This window comes from Thamnophis sirtalis, unplaced genomic scaffold (assembly GCF_051295495.1).
Source record: "Thamnophis sirtalis isolate CommonGarterSnake01/CBP01778 unplaced genomic scaffold, rThaSir2_p1.2 scaffold_1, whole genome shotgun sequence".
In the NCBI taxonomy this organism is placed as follows: Eukaryota; Metazoa; Chordata; class Lepidosauria; order Squamata; family Natricidae; genus Thamnophis; species Thamnophis sirtalis.
The window spans coordinates 105,320,245-105,341,803 of record NW_028261381.1 but is presented as its reverse complement, the minus strand read 5'-3'; the positions used below and the strand labels follow the sequence as shown (position 1 = coordinate 105,341,803).

Here is a 21,559-nt window from a genome sequence, read left to right as displayed (position 1 = left end):
TTGTTTCTCTCGTAATAACAGGAAAGGTTTTTTTCTTAATTAAAAAGTTAGTAAAGCCAGCTGGGATTATGTTAAAAAGCAATTGACCAAGCGTTATTTAATTCAGAAGTAAGGGGAAGTTAGATCTGCCATCTTTTAAATATCTGACAGCAAATCCTGATAGCAAACTTATTAAAAGTGGAAACTGCAAATTCTGTATCAGATGTTGCTGACCTTCATAGGAAAAAAGAATATATTTTCTGCTGTGCCTGGAAAATAAGTGAAATATGTGATCAAGGGATCATCTAGCTCATGATGAAACTTATAATAAACCTACTATAAGACTCCTAAAGTGAAAAGTATAAATAAAATGCTTAAGAATCTTCCTTAAAAAAGGTATGACTTTTAGCTTTAAATATTGAATAAAACTGTCTTCAATATATTCTACATGTTCCTGAAAGTTGACAATGCTATTCCCAGACAGGGCAGCTCATTCGTTCATTCATTTATTCATTCATTCATTCAATTTATATAGTTACCCATCTCACATACATGATTCTCTTAAACAACAGTAAGAACCGTAAAATATAAAGAAAAACATTATAAGAGAAATTTTGACTAATAGATAAATAGTAATATTGTCTGACCGTTTTAGAATACAAGCAAAAAATACTTGACATAATAGCTTTTAGATAGATAGATAGATAGATAGAGAGAGAGAGAGAGAGAGAGAGAGAGAGAGAGAGAGAGAGAGAGAGAGACTGAGAATTGACTTTAAAATGTGACTTGTTTGCAAGTATTCAGTGATGTCCTAGTTCAGATGCTATACGTTATTTAAGTGTTAATGAGAACTAAATCATGCATACTGTGTGTATAATTCAATTTATTAAATCAGGTTTGGGAGTTTAACATGCTGCTTCCCAAATGTATATACATTATTTGATAATCTTAATTGTTTAAACATAATTACAAAATTATATTAAAAAGATAACCATTAGTTATTTGTGGATAATCTTATTTTTTATTACTAGGGTACACTTTTGTAAAAGAAACCATAATTAATATTGGAATCAACTAGTAAACTAGGAGATGGGTAACACAAACCTTCATCTTTCCCCTTTAACATCTTCAGAGATTACAAATCCTATAAATTTCTGAAAATTTAATTTAATCATGGAGGAAATGCCATAGATTTTCTGCTTTCTTTGACAGCAATACATGGTTAGTTTTAGGAGTCAAGTACAGTATAGTAATAGCACTTAAATTTATATACTGCTTCACCATGCTTTACAGCACTCTCTAAGCAGTTTGCAGGGTCAGCATATTGCCTTTAATAATCTGAGTCCCCATTTTACCAACCTGGAAGGCTGAGTCAACCTTGACCCACTCAGGATCAAAGGAATCAAACTCCTGGCAATGTAAGCAGAGTTATCCTGCAATACTGCATTCTAACCACTGAGCCACTTCCTCCTTCATGTAGAAGTTAATTAACCAAGCTTTCTTTTAAACAACAGCAACAAAAGGACTGCTTTCTAAATTCTTGAAATTAGAATTCCTTAAATATCTGGATTCCCAGAATGGTTTCACAATATCTAGTATGGCAATAGAGCGAAAAATAGAAGCCAGTAAGATTGGCTTTTGTAATGGGCTTCATAAAAGTGATATCAACTATATTCATTCCAATGGTTAAATTAACTATTTTTGGAATTGAATATTTCTGAATAAAATTTTTAATATCATGTCAACTTTTAATGTCTACTTTTTTGACATATCTACTTGGTCATTTTGGGAAGTAGAAAAATGAACTAATTGAATCTTCTGCTTGATCTAATGATACAGTATGTTGTATAATCTTCCAACAGTCAATTTAGGCTAGAGAGTAGAAAAAAGGTAGGGGAAGCAAGCAAGCATTAGACTTGAAAGCCAGAAGTCCTGCTCCTTAGATTTCTGTACTTTTAAAAAGACATTTTTTGACTAGTCCCACTAAAGTGGATGAGTCCAATGAATTATCCAGATTACCTTGTTTCCATATCAGCTAGCTAGATTCTGAAGAAACACCCATTAGCATTCCTCTCTCTTTAATTTAAATCAGAATAAATATAAACAGATCCTCCAAGATGATCGCCCTTAGCTTTAATCTTGTTCAGTCTGTTGTCCTAAGAAACACATCTTGGAATATATATGTATAATATCTAAAAGCTCGTAGCAAACACATGTAACACAGAACTGTTTGAAAATGAATTGAGCAAGAAAATCTATGCAGATGGTTAGCAATATTTAAACCATAGCACAAAGCTCTGGAAAGACCATTGATAGGGTAAAATGCTAACTGTTTAACACAAATATAGTTATGCTAAAGTTTTGATGGGGTAGCACATGAACCTCTCTGAAAAGAGTTTCTTACTGGCTTAATTCAGAACAGATACTTGGATACTTTCTGCTTACTTGCAGGAGACAAATTAAATAAAAGCGAGATTGGGTCTAGAAAGATTTTCAGGTAGTTTGAAAAACTGCATTGTGGGAAGATCATTACTAGTTGTAGAAACTGGATTTGATTGTAATTGCATTTAAGCAAATATGCATAAATTTAATGTGGCTTTGATCTAAAGTATTATAATATTTGCTGTCTGCGTTGCCTGCTTCTTCAGGTTATAGATCTGATGAGGATCATATTACATGTGGCTATAAATACATTATATTGGATGTTTGAGGTAAAAATGTATCAATAGTAGTCCACAGCCATCATTTGACAGCTAGTCAGACATCTTGTCACCATATTATCATAGGTCAAATTTTAATAATAATAGTGATTTTGTAAATGCTCCTTTTGCATGCTGCTCAACAGGGAATGAGGTGCATAACTAAAAACCACCAATTAAAAAAGTGAGTTGTTAAGAATAATTAGTGTTGTTGCTATTGTTAATTTCTGTGTTAGCTAAGGAATGCAAGGTACTAAGTGTATTTTTCATTGACAATTCTGGACTTCCTTCAGTATTGTGCATAAGTGTTTGATAAAAGAGAATTAAAGCTGACTAGTGCTATTGCAGCACTTTTCCTGTTGAAAACTCTTCATTCTCAAAAATGCTTATGGTTGGCAGATATTATACAAGTAATCCCCATTTAACATCCACTTGTTCAGTGCCCATTTGAAGTTATGATAATGCTGAATGAGGGATACTTACAATGGGTCCAGATAGTTGTGGCCATTGCAATGTCCTTGCAGTCATGTGATCATGATTTGATGCTAGGCAACCAGCCCACAATTACAACATTGCAGCATCCCGGGATGATGTGATCACTATTGCAACTTTTACTGCCAGCTTCTAACAAGCAAAGTTAATGGACAGAAGGACACAAAACACATGACTGGAGTCCTGTGACTGTGTGGTATCTACCCTATGATGGCAACTAGGATTGCCAGAACTACTGTCATAGGTTGGTGTGGTTATGTAGCATCATGCTTATGACGAGCTTACTTAGCGCTGGAGTTCCTAGTCCCAATTACTATGGGTAAGGGAGAACTGCTGGTAATAATCCATAATTTTAATTTACCTAGCTAGAACAAGCACTTGCAGACAGCTGGTCATTGTAAACTTGAAGCTGAAGTCCATAATATAGTGTTATGTAAGTAACAACAAAGATAGTAAATGTTAGGAAAAATTAAATTGGAAGAACAGAGTGCTTGAAGATAGATTGTAAGTACAATGAGAATCCAGTTTCATTGAGACAAAGTTATCTACTGATATAGGATTGGTAAGTGTAGTGAGCACATAGTAGGGAAACTGAACTGATACAGGTAGTTGTCCACTTACAAACATAACAGAGTCAAGAATTTTGGTCATAAGTTGTGGTTGAAAGTTGAAGCACCACATGACTGGGCTCATTTTTACAACTGTTTTTACAATAGTCATAAAGCGAATCATTGGATTCGAATCACAACTTCCAAGGGGAATTCTGCAGTCATAACTTTGAGGACAGGTACTAAGTAGCTTTTTAAAAGTGTCAGAAATTTGAATGATCATTAAATGACTCCTTATAAGTCAAGAACTACCATATCTCTATAGGATTTCATTAGGAAGTGGAAATTAAAAGACAAATAGGTAGATTGCTGACAAAGGGGATATCACTAGTAAATTTGACTACTGATCCATGAGGTAAAAAATGCAGCTAAGGAAAAGATAGGGGAGGGGGAAGCAGTAAGGTACAGAGAAGGCAGTAGTGAAAACCAAATACCCATGGAAAAAGATTCCTCTATATAATGAGCACGAAAGAAGTGGGGAAAAGAAAACTTTAAGAAACAAAGAACATGGAGCCAAATAAAGCAAGACTGTTAGAAGGAAAATTAAAAACAGGAGGCTAAGGAAACAATGGGTAGGTGCACCAATATAAACTCCTGATTTGAGGACATTGACTTAGCACAATATTAAAACCCACCAGCTATGATTCAGATTAATTTATAAATTTTACTAATATGGTTTACTCAATAGCCATGGTTAATTTTTCTTGACTTAAAGGTAGAGCTATGTTATGAAAACTCAAGGTCCCATAACTTGAGTGGAGAGTTACCTGGGTGCGTCTTATACTCTGAATGTAGCTCTACCCACCCGCTCCACGCATCACATTTTTGGAGGGTTCCATGCGACGGGGATCCTCACTTTCACATGGCGCCTGATTCCTGAACCTGCCTGGGGAACTGTGGTGAAAGCCTTTTCGGGCTGCAGGGTCCCCTCCCTGATTCCAAAAAGGGCGCATTCAGAGGCCAAACAAGTGCATCGTGTTTCAGGTGGTAGGCTGTTCCAGCACGTGCTGCCACCTGAAAATGCTTTCCTTCCCAGTTCCCCGGTGCACATTGCAGAGCCACACGCCCTCCTCCTCCTTTATAGATTTACCGCTTGTTTTCTCCTGGCCAGCGCAGTCGGGCAAAGGAGCTGGCCTTGGACACAGGGCAAGCAGATTAGAGGCAACTGGCTGATTGCCGGCTTGGCGACTTGGCTGCTGGCCACCCAGAGTGCGCAGACAGCAAAGGAAACCCACGTCATGGCTCTATTAAGATGCACATTTCACGGTGGGGTACAATTTGGGGGTGGCAGGTGGGGCAGAGAATGGGGTACCCTGGCAGCCGCTTCTTAGAACCCATGCCCTTAAGTGTCACTGCCAGCGACCATGGTTTCGCGTCCCCTCTCCTGGATAACAGCCGACAGGAGAGGAAAGGCAACGTGCCGGGTGAAGTTTCACCACCCCCGCCCCAACAAACAAGGGGAGAGTCCAGCAGTGCCTGGGGCACTTCTTCACCACTGGCAGGGATGCCGGGCACCCCATTCATAGTGGGGCACAATTTGGGGGTGGCAGGTGGGGCAGGGGATGGGGTGCCCGGCATCCCTGCCAGTGGTGAAGAAGTGCCCCGCGCGCTGCTGGACTCTCCCCTCCTCTCGCTCGTTGGGGTGGGGGTGGTGAAACTTTGCCCGGCGCGCTGCCTCCTCTCCTGTCGGCTGTTACCCGGGAGAGGGGGTGCGAAACCATGGTCTCTGGCAGCATCACTTAAGGGTGTGGGCTCTAAGAAGCAGCTGCCAGGGCACCCCATTCCCTGCCACCCCCAAATTGTATCCACCATGAAATGCGCATCTCTTTCATTGAAAAGGCTTTCATCGCAGTTCCCCAGGTAGCTTTGGGAATCATGCTCCAACTGAGGCAGCAAAGATGTTAGCCAGATGAATGCTGATGGATGCTGCTGGGAAAGAGGCAGAAAGGTTTTTTTCCCTGATTTCCTCCCTCATAATTAAGGTGCGTCTTATACTCTGAAAAATACAGTATATTAAAGTCCCAAGACTTCAAAATGAGGATTTGTTAACTTCAATAGCATTTGTTGCAGATATCTTCAGATGCTCATATTCTAGAATTTACAGTCAGTCAAAGAATTAACATAACAAATATTAAAGTGAAAATAATATATTAATAAAAATAAAGAAAAAGTAACTGGGAATATATATAAATTCAATTGCCATCTTAAGGAGAAAAGGTTTTATTCGTCTGAATTCTGCATTACTGACTAACACATTCATATAGATAACAAATCTTTTAGAATTAATTTAGTGGTACTAGAAAAACATATAAATGACTCAAGATTTTGCTGCTGTTCTGAATTAAATTCTAGACTCTTCTCTTTTTTCCCCTGTGTAGCATCTGTGAATGTGCTTGTTCAGAACTGCAAGATATACAATGATGCCAGCTGTGATATTTCTGCAGATGGGCAGCTTTTAGCAGCTTTCATTCCTAGCAGTCAGCGAGGATTTCCTGATGAGGGGATACTCGCAGTCTATTCCCTTGCCCCACACAACTTGGGTGAAATGCTGTACACGAAGCGATTTGGTAAGAGATTATGTGTCAAAGATTTGGGAAAGCTATCAAGACTGTTAACAATATCTTAGAAAGTACATTTTTCCCTGACATCAAACTGATATATGTAATGATTGCATAGAAAAAATAATCCCAACTGTAGATTGATTTGGTAGCAACTGAGTGGTGAAATATACCATGTGATTCCTATGATGCATTTGCTTAACTAAATTTGATCTTGAACTTTGGCTACTGCTATTAGTTGACTAAGATAATATAAGCAAAGTTTTTTTTAAGATTAATAGCAGTCTACATAAGGGAAACGGAAAAAGAAGGAGGATCAGAAGCAAGGATTCATTAATGAAGATGTTTATTATGGTTTGATTCATGCCTAGGTCCCAATGCCATTTCTGTGAGCTTGTCCCCAATGGGCAGGTATGTCATGGTAGGATTGGCTTCTCGTCGCATCTTGTTGCACCCATCTACAGAACATATGGTGGCTCAGGTTTTCAGGCTTCAGCAACCACATGGAGGAGAGACTTCAATGAGGGTAAGTGGTGTTACCTGTTTAACTACCTCCGTATGTTTATTTGGAAACAGATTGGTATATTAATGAAGCAAAGCTCTTTAAAAGATTGTGGAAGGTAACAGTCTTGCTTTTTCACTACGTTGGCTTTTCACTGCCACTGATTTTTTTGGGTTGTTATTAGAATAAATAGACAAGTAGCAGGAATTACTATGGGAACATTATTATTGGCAGAAATAGTATAAGAATGAAATATTACCACCAGATGAATGTTTAATGTTGTTTAATAGAAATAGGTCTCTTTAATGAGTCAGTGGGTCTATGTTAAATAGGGGTAAATAAAGAGCAGACATCCAGTCCAAATAGGATTAATTGGTTTACCTTGAAAATAACATTTGTCAGTTATTCATGTAACATTGGTTGATATTAATGTTAAATGTTAGTGTTTAGAAATGAAGTGCTTCTTCAGAAAACATGATACTCTGATAAACCTAAATCACAATGTATTATTAGCCTTCAAATCCTACATTTATTTAAAAAATTATTACTTTAAATCATATTTTCGTATAATTGATCCTTTATACTCTTTAAGATAAAAGAAAGTGTAAATATTAAGTTCTTGCTCAAGCAGGCAATTTATTTAATTGGAAATCACCCCAAATCTTATTAAATACTGAATGAAGTTTCTTATTTTATTTGGGCACTTATAATTCCATGCTTTTTTGGACCTTGACAGTTTTATCAAATAGCTTCTAAAGAATAATCGTGTACTAAATCTGCATGAAAATTAATTGTTAGCAAAATCAATTATAATGTATATGTTATTACTCCTCAGTACTAAATAATTCTCAATATTTAAAAAATGAACTTGTTTAATTTCTTTTGTAATTGTGAAAAGCCTATAAGGGAGTTCATAGCAGAGAGTTAGGATATAGTACTTTTATTGTCTTGATGACAAAATTACCCTTTGCATACTACCTCAAAGACTACTTTGGCTGTGGCAACTTTTCAAAATTATTGTTTTAATTTTGTCATTTATTATACTGTGATGTGTTTTATATTGTTACTTTATTTTGTTTCATACATTCTTGAGTATTGTTGTAATTACAGCAGTAAAACAAAGCCTACGGCATTATTTTTTGTCAGTTGAGAGTGATAAAACACTGAAATTCAACAGCCATAGCTCCATCTACTGATAAAACAACACTGTGTTTAGTTTTCAAAATGAGCTACAGTTGGCAGCAAACGTGGGAAAATAAAGTTGGGAAAAACAAAGAGGGTTAGAGAGAAAGCAAATAAAGAAACAGTCAAGCAGAAATTGTAAAAGATACAGAAGGAGAAAGGACATTATGGAGAGTTAGGAGAACATTTGAATAAATTGAGGTTGAATTGGAGGCAGCTTTGATGAAAAACACCTGTCCTAATGGAATTTTCCCTTTATATAGAAAACTACTTTTATCCCTTCAGTAAAAGTACCCCACTAATTTTTTATTCAAAAACAGGGGAAGGTGCTTGGGGTTTTTCTTTCTTTGTGAATTTAATCACCTACAATAATATTGATTTCAAATATTGTAATCTGTAGCTCAAGAAATTGTTATCCAGGTTGTCCATTCAAAATATAATAATGCTACTTCAAACTGGTTTGCATTGAACTTTTATTGATCAGCCTTTTCTTAATAACAGATAAGATGATATAGAATTATGGGAATGCAGAACTAAAAGAAAATGGCACAGAATAAAAAATAAATTACAATTACTATTTGATTTGAAATAAAGGCAGACAGACCTCTCAGGAAAGGAGCTCAATGTTTAAATTTTTGGGCTTAAATTTGAGGTGGTGATAGGAATGAAATATTTCTGGAAAAAAATTACTTTTCTCCTGAGAAAGCATGTGAATTGTACAGAAATAATGTGAAAATGATACATATTAACCTGATTTTAGTATCTATTGATGTTATTGAAAGCAAACAGAGGTGTTTTGAAAACAAGAGCAGTCTTTCTTGGTCTGATCCTAACCTAATAATGGTGAATATTCTGGGCTTAGCATGTTAAAATTTTGGGAAATGCCTAACTTGACTCTGATGGCAGATCAACTCTCCACGAAAGAGAAACAATTCTTAGTATGTTCGTATATTTTAAAAAATATATAGGCCAAACTTGCGGTGCTATGTGTTGTACGAAGAAGCATCACAAAAGCAGTTTACACAAATAAAACAAGCTTAGACAAATGCAAAGTAATAATAAGTAATAAATGCATAACAACATCAAATGAATATTTGATTATTATTAGTCAATTTCTAAGACAGGTTTAATTGAAACCAAGACAGGTCTTGCATAATGACAAAGTGGCCATTCAAAATTGTGATGGCACTGAATTAAGGGAGTTACAACTCCTTCCTGAAATTACATTTGTTACAGCACCCCTGCTGTCATCTAAACTCGATTGCTTGGCGGCATGCCTTCTCTTACAACTGTGGGGACACTTCAGTCCCCGTTTCAGACAGTGTTCTCTTTCTGTTGACAGTCTGCACCATTTTTCTATTGACTTTCTTCCTGCAGGTTTCCCAAAAACGAAGACTTTGTTAGTGCAAAGTTGGCTAGGAGCATTGGCAATCATATTGCATTTTTTTTCAGGTTCCCCATTGACTTGTGTGAAACTGTCAGGGAATGTTGAAAATGAGGATCACATAAGTATGGCACTGGTGCTGAACAGCAGTAGGCCAGTGGTGCCGAAGTAGCAATAAAATCCCTAAATTTCATTCCCTCAGGAATGCTGGATCCTGACAGCATGCCCTAGGATGGTTACAAAGTACCGTATTTTATGAGCCAGCAGTGTGCAGCAGCTGCCAAAAAAGCCAACACAGTTCTAGGCTACATAAACAGAGGGATAGAATCAAGATCACGTGAAGTGTTAATGCTACTTTATAATGCCTTGGTAAGGCCACACTTGGAATACTGCATTCAGTTGTGGTCGCCACGGTGTAAAAAAGATGTGGAGATTCTAGAAAGAGTGCAGAGAAGAGCAGCAAAGATGATTAGGGGACTGGAGACTAAGACATATGAAGAACGGTTGCAGGAACTGGGTATGTCTAGTTTAATGAAAATAAGGACTAGGGGAGACATGATAGCAGTGTTCCAATATCTCAGGGGTTGCCACAAAGAAGAGGGAGTCAAACTATTCTCCAAGGCACCTGAGGATAGAACAAGAAGCAATGAGTGGAAACTAATCAAGGAGAGAAGCAACTTAGAACTGAGGAGAAATTTCCTGACAGTTAGAACAATTAATCAGTGGAACAGCTTGCCTCCAGAAGTTGTGAATGCCCCAACACTGGAAGTTTTTAAGAAGCTGTTGGATAGCCATTTGTCTGGAACGGTATAGAGTTTCCTGCCTAGGCAGGGGGTTGGACTAGAAGACCTCTAAGGTCCCTTCCAACTCTGCTATTGTACAGTATTATGATCCAGTGGCTTGAATCTAGGTCTCTCTTATCCCAGTCCATTCTCTAACTGTTCTAACTTCCCTATTATACAGTGCATTCAGAAAGTATTCAGACCCCTTTCACTTTTGTCAATTTTGTTATGCTGCAACCTGTTTCTACACTTGTTGAAATTCATTTTTTTTCTTCTTAATCTACACTCAGTACCCCATAATGACAAAATGAAAGCAAAATTTTAGAAATGTAAATATATTAAAAGAAAAAACCTAAAATAGCACATTGGCATCAGACCCTTCACTCAGTACCTTGTTGAAGCACCTTCGGCATCAATTACAGCCTTGAGTTTTGGGGTATGATGTGACATGCCTGGATTGGGGGATTTTCTGCCATTCTTCCTTGCAAATCCTCTCAAACTCAGACAGTTTGAATGGTGTCTGATGCCGGATAGCCATTTTCAGGTCCCTCCAAAGATGGTCAATAGGGTTCAAGTCAGGGCTCCGTCTGGGCCACTCTAGAACTTTCCTAGAGTTGTCCCTAAGTCATTCCTGTGTCATCTTAGCTACGTGCTTAGGATCATTGTCATGTTGGAAAGTGAACCTTTGGCCCAATCTGAGGTCCTGAGCGCTGTGAAACAGGTTTTCATTGAGGATACCTGTGTACCATTCAGCTTTCCTTCAACCCTGACCAGTCTCCCAGTTCCTGTTCCTGAAAAACACCCCCACAGCATGATGCTGCTACCACTATGCTTCACTGTTGGGATGGTATTGGGCAGGTAATTGGTGGTGCCTAGTTTTTTCCAGACAGAACGTTTAGAATTGAGGTCAGACAGTTCAGTTTTGGTTTCATCAGACCAGAGAATCTTGTTCCTCACAGTCTGAGAGTCCTTCAGGTGCTTTTTTTTTAATGAACTCCAGGCTGGCTTTCATATTTTGCACTAAGGAGTGGCTTCCATCTAGCCACTCTGCCATAAAGCCCAGATCAGTGGAGGCTGCAGTGATGGTTGTCCTTCAGGAACTCTGCCCTATTTTCACACAGGATCTCTGGAACTCAATCCAGAGTGACCATTGGGTTCTTGGTCACTTCTCTTACTAAGGCCCTTCTCCCCCAATTGCTCAGTTTGACCGGGTGTCCTGCTCTTGGAAGAGTCCTTGTTGTGCCAAACTTCTTTCAATTGAGAATTACGAAGGCCACTGTATTCTTAGGACCCTTCAGTGCAGCAGAAATTTTATTATAGGTTTCTCCAGATCTGTGCCTTGCAATAACCCTGTCTGTGAGCTCTGCAGGCAGTTTCTTAGACCTCATGGCTTTTGCTCTGCTACAGCATGCATTGTCAGCTGTGAGGCCTTCTATAGAGAGGTGTGTGCTTTTTCAAATCATGTCCAATCAATTTAATTTACCACAGGTTGACTCCAATCAAGGTGTAGAAACATGTCCGCAACAATCAAGAGAAATAGGGGGCACCTGAGCTAAACTTCAAGTGGTGTTGCAAAGGGTCTGGATACTTATGCCAATGTGATATTTTAGTTTTTTCATTTTAATAAATTTACAGATAATTCTGAAACTCCATTTTTACTTAGTCATTATGGGATACTAAGTGTAGATTAGTGAGAAAAAATGAAATTCAATAACTATAGAATCAGGCTGCAGCATACCAAAATTGAACAAAAGTGAAGGGGGTCTGAATACTTTCTGAACGCACTGTAAATATTATGGACTAGATTTCTGAGGTCATCTGAAGTTTTCATTTAGCATTTCAGCAATTTGAAGACCTAGGTCTACACAGTTGTTTTTCACCTATTCTTATTTCTGTGTCTTAAGGTGGCCGTGATATGAAACTATAGGATTTTGCTGGAGTTCAAAAAAACTAAGTCACATGATTCTCTGCATTTTGAGTCAGATGAGATTATACTCATCCTTTATATATTTTCTTTCAAAAAAAAAACAACAGAAAAATATTTACAATAAGCCGCAAAGCTGTTCAAGACTGTTATTGTCCATTATTTAAAAGTTTGAGAAGTCTGTTTTCTTTCATTAATATTTTGTTCTCCTTCCCTTCTCTCTTCTAAATGATTAAACAATGTGTTAAGAAAAAGTGGTATGAAATACAAGGTCTCTACTTGATTAGCCTGTAAAAATGTCAATTCCAGACTAGTTAAATGGCTTCCTTATATTTCATGTGTTATATTTTTAAGTGTTCTTCCAAAGTTTTACTCTGCTTCGTTAACCTTTCATCTGTTCATTGCCATTGCTAATTAGAAGTTTGACAAATGAGAACACAATAACATTTAATTTTGGTTTTAATGATGCTCTTTCAGCTCAAAATTAAAAATCACACATAACTTCTTAATTGACAAATTTCAGTGTAACCCTTACAAGTATTTATTTTATTATGGACACCAACCAGAGTACAAAAAATTAACAGCAGATGAAACAAAATAAAGCTGTAGTTTACAGCAGGATTCTGGATGCATTCACAGCAGTGTTGGGTTCCTACTAGTTCGGACCAGTTTGGCCAAATGGGTAGTGGTTTGGCGGCCTGGGTCCCTGGACCCGGCAGTGACCTAGGCCTGCCACACCCCTGAACTAGTTAAAACAATTTTAATTGCACTGCACATGCGCGCACACAAGCAAACCAGCAGTAGTGCTTGCTGGAACCTACCCTGGCTTTAAAAAGTATGGCAAAATTTGGCCACATTCTTAGAAACTAAATCATATTGGTCTGATAGTAGTAACTGTAGATAGAATAAATAAGAATTGCCTGGATGCATTGTAAAGTAGGGAACTTAGCAATAGCAATAGCAATAGCAGTTAGACTTATATACCGCTTCATAGGGCTTTCAGCCCTCTCTAAGCGGTTTACAGAGTCAGCATATTGCCCCCAACAACAATCCGGGTCCTCATTGCATTCTTATAAAAAAGACAAAAAAGATATTAGAATGTGGGCTATGGATTCAATAAATATGTTTTCATAAGGATATAGTATTAACTCATAGGGGATTTTTTTTTCTATATCTGCCTTTAAATATTGCTGTAAGAAAATTATTAAAACATGCTAAGGCCGGTACTTTTCAGAGTTTATGGACAATTATATAGTGTTAATACTTCCTGGCCTTAAAAATTGAGGGAGGGGGTACGGCTGCTCAGAAAATAATTCCTGGGTAGGGCAGGTTGGTCCAGTTGAGCTTCCAAATCTCTCAGGTACATTTCTTAAGTGTGATGATTGCTCAGTCATAGCCCATCATTAAAAAGGCCTCCGTGGAGAAGCCCAATATTGTAGGTTTTGCAAAGAAAAAGAAAAAGAAAAGAAAAGGCTGAAACTTTAAACAGTATGCAATAATGCAAATCCTTGTGTCAGTTTCAAGTTTTCAGTCCTTGTGTCAGTTTCAAGTTTTCAGTCCTGCCTGCCTCTTAATACTATGTTAGGAACGTATGGAGCCAATTGAAACTTGGTCCTTGGAAATTTGGACTGAACCTTTTCTAATTGGGCAGAAGAGCTCCTCTTTCCTCTTGGCTCCCAAGACTAGTCTCACATACTGTTACAATTAAGATATTTGTAAACTGAGCATATTTCTGTTGCAGGCATGCTACCCAAATGAAAATTTGCAGAGAACATAGGATTTGAAATAAGGATGGGTATTCACCATTGGATTTAATTCAGGACTGGTTCAACTAAAAAACCCAATATGCAGCATGGAGATGTCCTATTTAAGAAATTTGTACAACTTCAGAAGGAAAACAAGAGTGATTCTTGGGGGCGGGGGATTCAAGTTTGAGGGAGTAAATAATTTCATTTTTGTTACAGTTTTATATATACATTTGCATGAAAACGCAATTTATCATGGAAAAAATCCTAAGCAACATTTGCAAAAAATGAGAAGAATGTGTAGGGGAGGATGGGAAATAAATAAAAGTCTAAGGAAAAATGATTCAAGAATGTTTGATGTTCTGTTCCAAAGATGCAGAAAGCACAGTAGAAGACTAATGATTAGTAGATGTGAAGCAATCAGTGATATCGACAGAAGAAATTGAACATTCAACCAATGCTACAGTCTTTCAGATTTCATAAACAACAACATGGAAAAAAACCCATCCCCTATCAACTCTTTTAAAAATATAGAATAATTTTCCAATATATTACTTCTTACCCTTCCAGAAAGGTGCAATTAGGGGATCTCATAAAATTATCCATTTTGAATAGATCCCTATCCACCCCAGAATTGGCTTATACTGTGAGCTTTGGGAGAAATTGCAGATTTTTGGAAGCACGCTTTGTTTTCAACCCTATACATTTTTAAAACACTAACGAAGCATCAGATGGCAGACTTTAATTATCCTAACACCGTTAGAAGACAGATTCTGCCAAACGCAATCTTTTTCAAATTTCTTGTCTTCCTTGAAAAAAAGAGGAAAGAAGGTGATCAGCTATACAACAGGGAAGGACTTAATTGAAGAAGAGGAGGAAGTATGAACATGTGACAATAGCAACCATGATAGGCTGTATTTTTTTATTGCAAGAAAAACTAACGCTGAGTGTAGTGTAACATTTATCCTGAACTAAAAAAGCAGATTCTAAACAATCCAGCATATGTTTAAGTAGGAGTCTATATTTGGAGAGTGAAATGCCAAATAGATCTCACAAGATCAGATAGCTACCATAAAATGCGTAATGGAGTCAGGAAGAAAACAATAAAAAGGGTTACTTTTGCATTATTGAATGGAGCAGGCCCTTCATTATGTAGACCATGTCAGAACATAGTATATTAAGATCCATATGTTTGCCAAAACATCTTGAGAATTTTTGAGCACCTTCTTTTAGAACTGAATTTGTAAAACTAGTGTTTATGATAGTGTGAGATAATATAATATTGTTCCCATTTCTAGGTAACTTGTATCCCAAATATATTAGAAGAATGGCAAAACTGTATGCAATGGTAACTGGAATCAAAATCAGAAATTAACATTTAAAAATGACATCACATTGTTAGGCAAAAGTACCGTAGATTTAGAGCTCATTGTGAAAACAACAATGGTGGAATAACGTTAAATGTTAAGACAAATAGAATAGCAGTAAACACTGGCAAAAATATTTCCTTACAGCTCAGTTCAGCAGTGGAATCAGTTATCAAGGCTGGGCTCTTCTTCATTATATTGCTCAGTTTTCAAACAGATCTTAATTAGGATTTTTCTTGAAATTAATATCCATGTATCTTCAATAAGTCATTCTAATTCTAGGATTCAGATGCAGCTTTCAAGAGCCCCACCTCAGTAGAGTCATCCTTTTAATTCGGATCAGGATTGGCAAAATCTGAAGCCCAGACCTGGTATGGAGCATCCAGAGAAATGCAGCAAATGAAGTTATAGCTAGACTGATATGTAGAAATTAATTTTGTACTTTGAAAGCTTGTTTTGAATGAGCTACATTGACTACCAGGAAACATCACATGACTGTTTCATTCTAATTGAGTTTTCAAATATGGTGTGGAGGAAATAAGGAATGGTCTTGCAGGATTGGAGGAAGAGCTGCTATCAAGACAATAGTCAGATAAGAGGGGCTTGACCCCAGGCCAAGAAAATAACTTGAGAAAGGTCTCAAAGGATACCCTTACCCAATTCACATAAAGATAAGATGAGAGTAAGGGAAACAACATTCCAATGTGCAAGTTCTGTTACAATAGCTATATAGTATTGTTTCTTATCTGGTCTACCTTGATGGGCTGACTTAGGATAGCTATATATGGAGCTCAAATCATCCTCAAGGAATTTAATTAATTGCAGTATAAATGACTCGATACAGTGCTTTAGGAGTTATCCAAGGCTTGGCATTCAGCAGTTATAGGAAGGTACATTTGAAAGTGTTAAGAGAAATAGTGTATACAGTCTACCTTCCCTGAAAGCTCCCAGAGAAGACACAGATACAGGAAATATATTATGTTGTGTCCCCATTTATGAGGATTTATATGACTTCCACCAACCCTTTTTGAAAGAGGGGGATTTCTCTATTTTTTTTTTTGAATGAGATGGACTTTGAACCTGAATTAATCTTTCAGTAAGGTCAAGCAAACCAAATAGAAAATGTGCATTATTTAACCCAAACCATCAATTGAAACAATATCTCCATGACAATGTTAAAAGCTGCTTAAGTACATTATAAAGGTAGGCTTAGAAAGCAGCTGAAGTATTGTCATTTCTGAGTGGTTGATTTGTAAATTGTCATTCATTGCTTATCTGCCAACTATTGAATCTCACATTAAGTAATCTGGCAAAGTGTTCTAGTAAGAATGATCATATATCCCTTCTCAGGAACAGACCAGATAATTATGTAGAAAATGCTTTTAAGTGACTGTCAACTATCAGCTAGGTAGAAAAAAATTAATAACTGCTTTTTTGAGAGTTACATAATGTAACTCTCACTGGGATTCCTGCTTATTTTGAAAAAACTTAGAATCTTGGTTCATTAGCTTTCCTGTTTAGCTTGGTGACACATTACAACAATTTTCTCTAAATTTCAGATTATTGGACAGTAATGTTATTGGTTCCAGAGAATACAACCATTATCTATATTGGTTAGAGATTATGGAAGTTGTAGGTCAACAGATCTGAAGAGCGCTTTGCAGCTTAGGAACTGGCAAATTGTGAAATCAAAAGGACGTATAGTCCAGGAAAAATCAAGAAACATACTCCATTTATATTTCTTTAACTAATTTAAAATGTTCTGTACATTGGAACTGAATGAGAAAGTTTTTTGAATGGCCAGTCCCCATCTTCTTACAAAATGCCATGTTTCCCTGAAAATAAGACAGGGTCTTATTTTCTTTTTACTCACAAAATTTGGCTTGGGCCTTATTATGAGGGGAGGGTTTATTGTTTTGGGGGTGCCGGGTGGCTGCTCTCTTGCAAGCGAGCTCCCAAAGACAGGCACAGCCTCATGTGTCAGTGAATGGCGCTGTGTCCAGCTGGAAAGGGGGTTTACCAGGTGGCTGTTCGTGAGTGTGGTCGCTTCATGGCTGTTGTGTTGCGCTGCTGCGACAGTGCAACACAGCCATTTGCCCATGAGGCTGTGCCCGGCTCTTTGGGAGCCCACTCGCAAGAGAGCAGCCGCCCGGCAACCCCCTCTTCAGCTGGGCACAGCGCTGCTCACCAACCTAGTGATATTCCGAAGGCGCCAAGCAATGCAATCACTTCCCCCACCCCCCGGTTCTCGCAGTTTGGCACCTTCAGGACACCGCTAGGTTGGTGAGCGGCACTCTGACTGGCCGGAGGTGGGGGTTGTCCAGGGGACTTATTTGTGGGGGAGGGCTTATATTTTTGCCCAGCAGAAAAATGTGGCATGGCCTTATTATCAGGACATATCGTATTTTCGGGGAAACATGGTATTTTTTGTTCATATTCAGTTTCAATTTCTTACTAAATAATAGTAATAATTATAATTATTATTATAATTATTATAATAAATAATTATTAAAATAATAATAAAAACAGCCAACTTAATATTCCATATTGTTGATCATTTTAATCCTATCAAGTTTTTTAAAAGAATTTTAAAAGAATTCTCAGTGAAAAATAATCTCATAGTATCAAACCTGTGGATAAAACACTAATTTTAACTTCATATAGCACATATAAGAAACATTGTAGTTGTTCCATTCCCAACTTCTTTCCCTTTGTATCTATCCACTTCTTTTTATTACATTACTATCCCTGTTGCCCCCCTGCAATTGCTAGGTTTGTTTTGGTTTTCCTGTTGCTTTATTATCTATAATTCTCCAATTCTATAGGACCTGATGTGGAATTCTTTCAGGTTTATGACAATGGCTTTATCTTGTTCTCATTATTAATATCAAGAAGAGTTTGTTTTAACTTTTGTGCACTGAATTAACTTGTTAAAAATAGTACACAAGCACAATATATAGTACATGTAGTAGAGGCTTACTACATATTCATTTTATGATTCAGGTTATTAAATGTCCTTGTTGCTTCAAGGATATTTGCTTATTTTCAGTTATTTATTCTGGTTTAGAGCAACAATACGAAGAGCTAGTTTGACTGCTATTTTGCTTGGGAATCAGTTCAGATGAGAATGGACTTAAGTTTATACATTTATGAGCTGAAATACAGCAAAGATATAAACAAGATTGCTGTGGATTGATTTTTTGGTCTATGTGAAACTATTGAATATGCAGAGATTTAACACTTTAAAAGACTGTAGTATACCAGGGAAAAGGCAGCAGTCTGATTGTCTCCTTCCCCCTCAGGACCATCAGACTGTTGTCTGTTGTATCTAATAAACTTTTCAGAACTGTGTGGAAAACTTAAGACTATTATTTGTCTCCGACAGGCCAATGGTATATTAGGTGGCTTAAAGGCTAAAGAAAAGGTTCAAGTTAATAGCCAGCTAAGTAACACAAGTCCCAAGGTGTGCACTTACTACCTAGAAAGATTGAATTTAGAAAGCAATATTTGAGGGCTTAGATTTCCGACAACAAATTCATAGATTTGGAAGAAAAATAAACAAAGGCGTAAGAGCAGATCCTGGAAAAAAAGGAGTGAAAGTCATTTTGGTTTGGGAAAGTCAATAGGAAGGCATTGTGGTTAATCTCATCATAGCAAGCTAGGCAAAATACTCAGGAGCACTCTACACAAGAGTAATCTCTGTATCCTACAGAGTGTTCTTGTGAGGAACAAGTCAGCTATACCAAGAAGACAGCTTATGTTGCAATTACTGTTGTTCTGACAAGGTAAATTGACAAGGAGATGAAATTAGGATATCATTGGGTGATGTGACATTTGACAGAAAATTTGCTTTAGAATAAGAGAGGAAATGTTGTCTTTGGTGTAAGTATGGATAGATACATCCTAAATCAGCGTTTTTTCCTTAATCCTATTTGGAGTATTTGTATAGTGGGAATTAAACAAATACACCCGGTCATTGAACAGTTGTTCTATATTTTATTCCAATAAAGCTGCTTTTCAAAAATCTTTTAAAAATGTGTGTGTGCTTTATTCTCACATCAAGTATATTTAAAAAAAGAGATTATAAATTTTGTTTCTATTTATCTGATAATGATAGATATATCAGGGGAAATTAATTTTGGATTTGTTTTTGTATTTTCTGGAAAGATTAGGAATAGGAGGATAAATTCTCTCCTCAAAACAGTGCAGTAGAGTGGAGATTTCCCCCTAATCCTGCAGGGAGGTTTGGCCACCATGGTGGTGAGAACCATCCTCCTTCCTATAATTCACAATATTAAGCATCTCTGGCATGGATGATTTAGGCCATATGGAGCTATGCTCTCATAGACAATTAATTGATGTTTGTGAAGAAGTTGAGTTCTTTTGATAGATGCAGATGGATTACAATTTCCCAATGGAAATGAACAGTAAGTGTGGTATAGCAATTGCTAGATTCAAGGAGTCAATTCCAGCCACATATCTTAGCAAGAAGCATTTGCCTAAGATAAATTGTTTATTCATAAAGCAAGTTTGCATTATGATCCCCTAGTATATTCTTTTCTCCCCTCTTACATCTTAAAACAGTGCTTATTTTTCTGAATAAACGCTACTTGGCTCTTATAAAAGGCTTATTGTTATCATAGCCCCATTAAAACTGGAGTGCATACCATAATCTCCATGGCAACAGATACAATCAGTGTATATTGGATTCTTTGTTACACAGTCAAGAGAATAGGACAGGTATGCTGAAATCATGTTGGTATTAATGATAACACCAAAGAGTTGACAGTCTCAAATTACATTGAAGTTCTCCAAATGCCACTTACTTTTGGAGAAGATAAAATGCCCCAAAACATTTATTTGAATGTTTTTTTAAAGTGGGCAAAGTTATTATGTATTCTACTAACATTCCTTTTATTGGTGTGAAAGTTTATTCATATATCACTATTAACTTCTCAGTTGTTATCCTTATCCACTTTTTTTTTAATACTCACTCCTATACACAAACACACTAGAGCCATTTTGATGTAATGAGTAAGGTGCTGGACCAGGACTAAGAAGAGCTAGGTTCTAGATATACAAACTAGTTGAGTAACTAGCCAATCATCTCAGTCCTAGACTGGAAAGACCTTATCTACCAAACTGCTCTGGACTGATAGATTACAGTTACAGTTCATAACCTTGAAGGAAGAGATTTTCCCCTTGCCATAGATTTATTGGTCTGATAATAATGTGTGCACACACACACATACATGCATCAAAAATATCCTCATGTCCTTAAATGATCAGAGGATAAAGAAGTAAGAGTCAATAAATTAAGAAATCACATGACTTAAACATAAATATTTAGTAAGCATGATTTCTTCTCCCCACTCCATTCTCTCTTTTAAAATTCTGGTTTACAACATTCTCTGATGTTTCAACTTTGATACATACCAGTTTTGTGTTTTTCTGCAATAGAGAATTGAAGCACCTATGTATTTTTTATAATGTATGAATCTTTGGGTTTGTGATATTTGCTGATGTTTGTAGAGAGGCTTAATAAAATTCTGATCTCCATCCCAGTCCCAAGACTTGTTAATACTTGGAGTTGTTTTGCTGAAAAGAAGGCTGTCAAATTTTTTAATGTTGAGGATGATTGATACTAAATTTTTCACTTTGTTTCATATTACTTATTTTATTTGCAGGATGTGATCTTCTTCCAAACTTAGTTTTGTATGTTTGAATCATTGTTATTCTATTTTGTTTCTCTTGTTTTAGAGAGTGTTCAATGTCTTGTACCCAATGCCTGCCGATCAAAGGAGACACGTCAGCATAAATTCTGCTCGCTGGTTACCTGAGCCGGGTTTAGGATTAGCTTATGGCACTAATAAAGGGGATCTGGTGATTTGCCGACCAGAGTAAGTGGCATGATTTAAAACTTGAAGATTATAATAAACTTTGATTTTACTAGAAACTTTCTAAACATTTGTTCATTTTCAGTAATTTATTTGGAATTAAATTTAAATCTTTTTTATGATGAAATTTTATTGGTTTTTTTAACCTAAGTTATCACTACAGTTAAATGAGCTTGAGGTATATTTGGGGATTGTGAAAAGAGGAAAATCTGAGTAACTTTGCTTGCAAATCTGTGTCATTGTTGTAAGGAAAGGGAAGAGCCTCATTTCAGAGATTGACCTGAATTCTAGAAGTAATAAAAAACTTTTAAGATGTTTCTTCTGGGTGCAACTGAAGTTCAGGATAGAATCAAAGACCTTATAGTTCATTTTTCTTCTCTTGTATAATTTAAAGATGAGGCGCATCATTTTTCATTGCTTTGTGGTGGAAATATATATTG

General features: G+C 36.8%; 1 protein-coding gene across 5 annotated transcripts in view; it reads left to right on the top strand.

Annotated features, from left to right (window-relative positions):
• Positions 1 to 21,559, top strand: part of AMBRA1 (autophagy and beclin 1 regulator 1) — a 137,487-nt gene that overhangs the window by 91,119 nt on the left and 24,809 nt on the right. For all 5 annotated transcript variants that reach the window (XM_014070546.2, XM_087720259.1, XM_014070575.2 and 2 more), the window contains 3 exons: positions 6,157 to 6,345; positions 6,708 to 6,862; positions 20,983 to 21,122. In XM_014070546.2, coding sequence (XP_013926021.2) covers positions 6,157 to 6,345; positions 6,708 to 6,862; positions 20,983 to 21,122 — 484 coding nt within the window. The remainder of the gene's footprint in view (positions 1 to 6,156; positions 6,346 to 6,707; positions 6,863 to 20,982; positions 21,123 to 21,559) is intronic.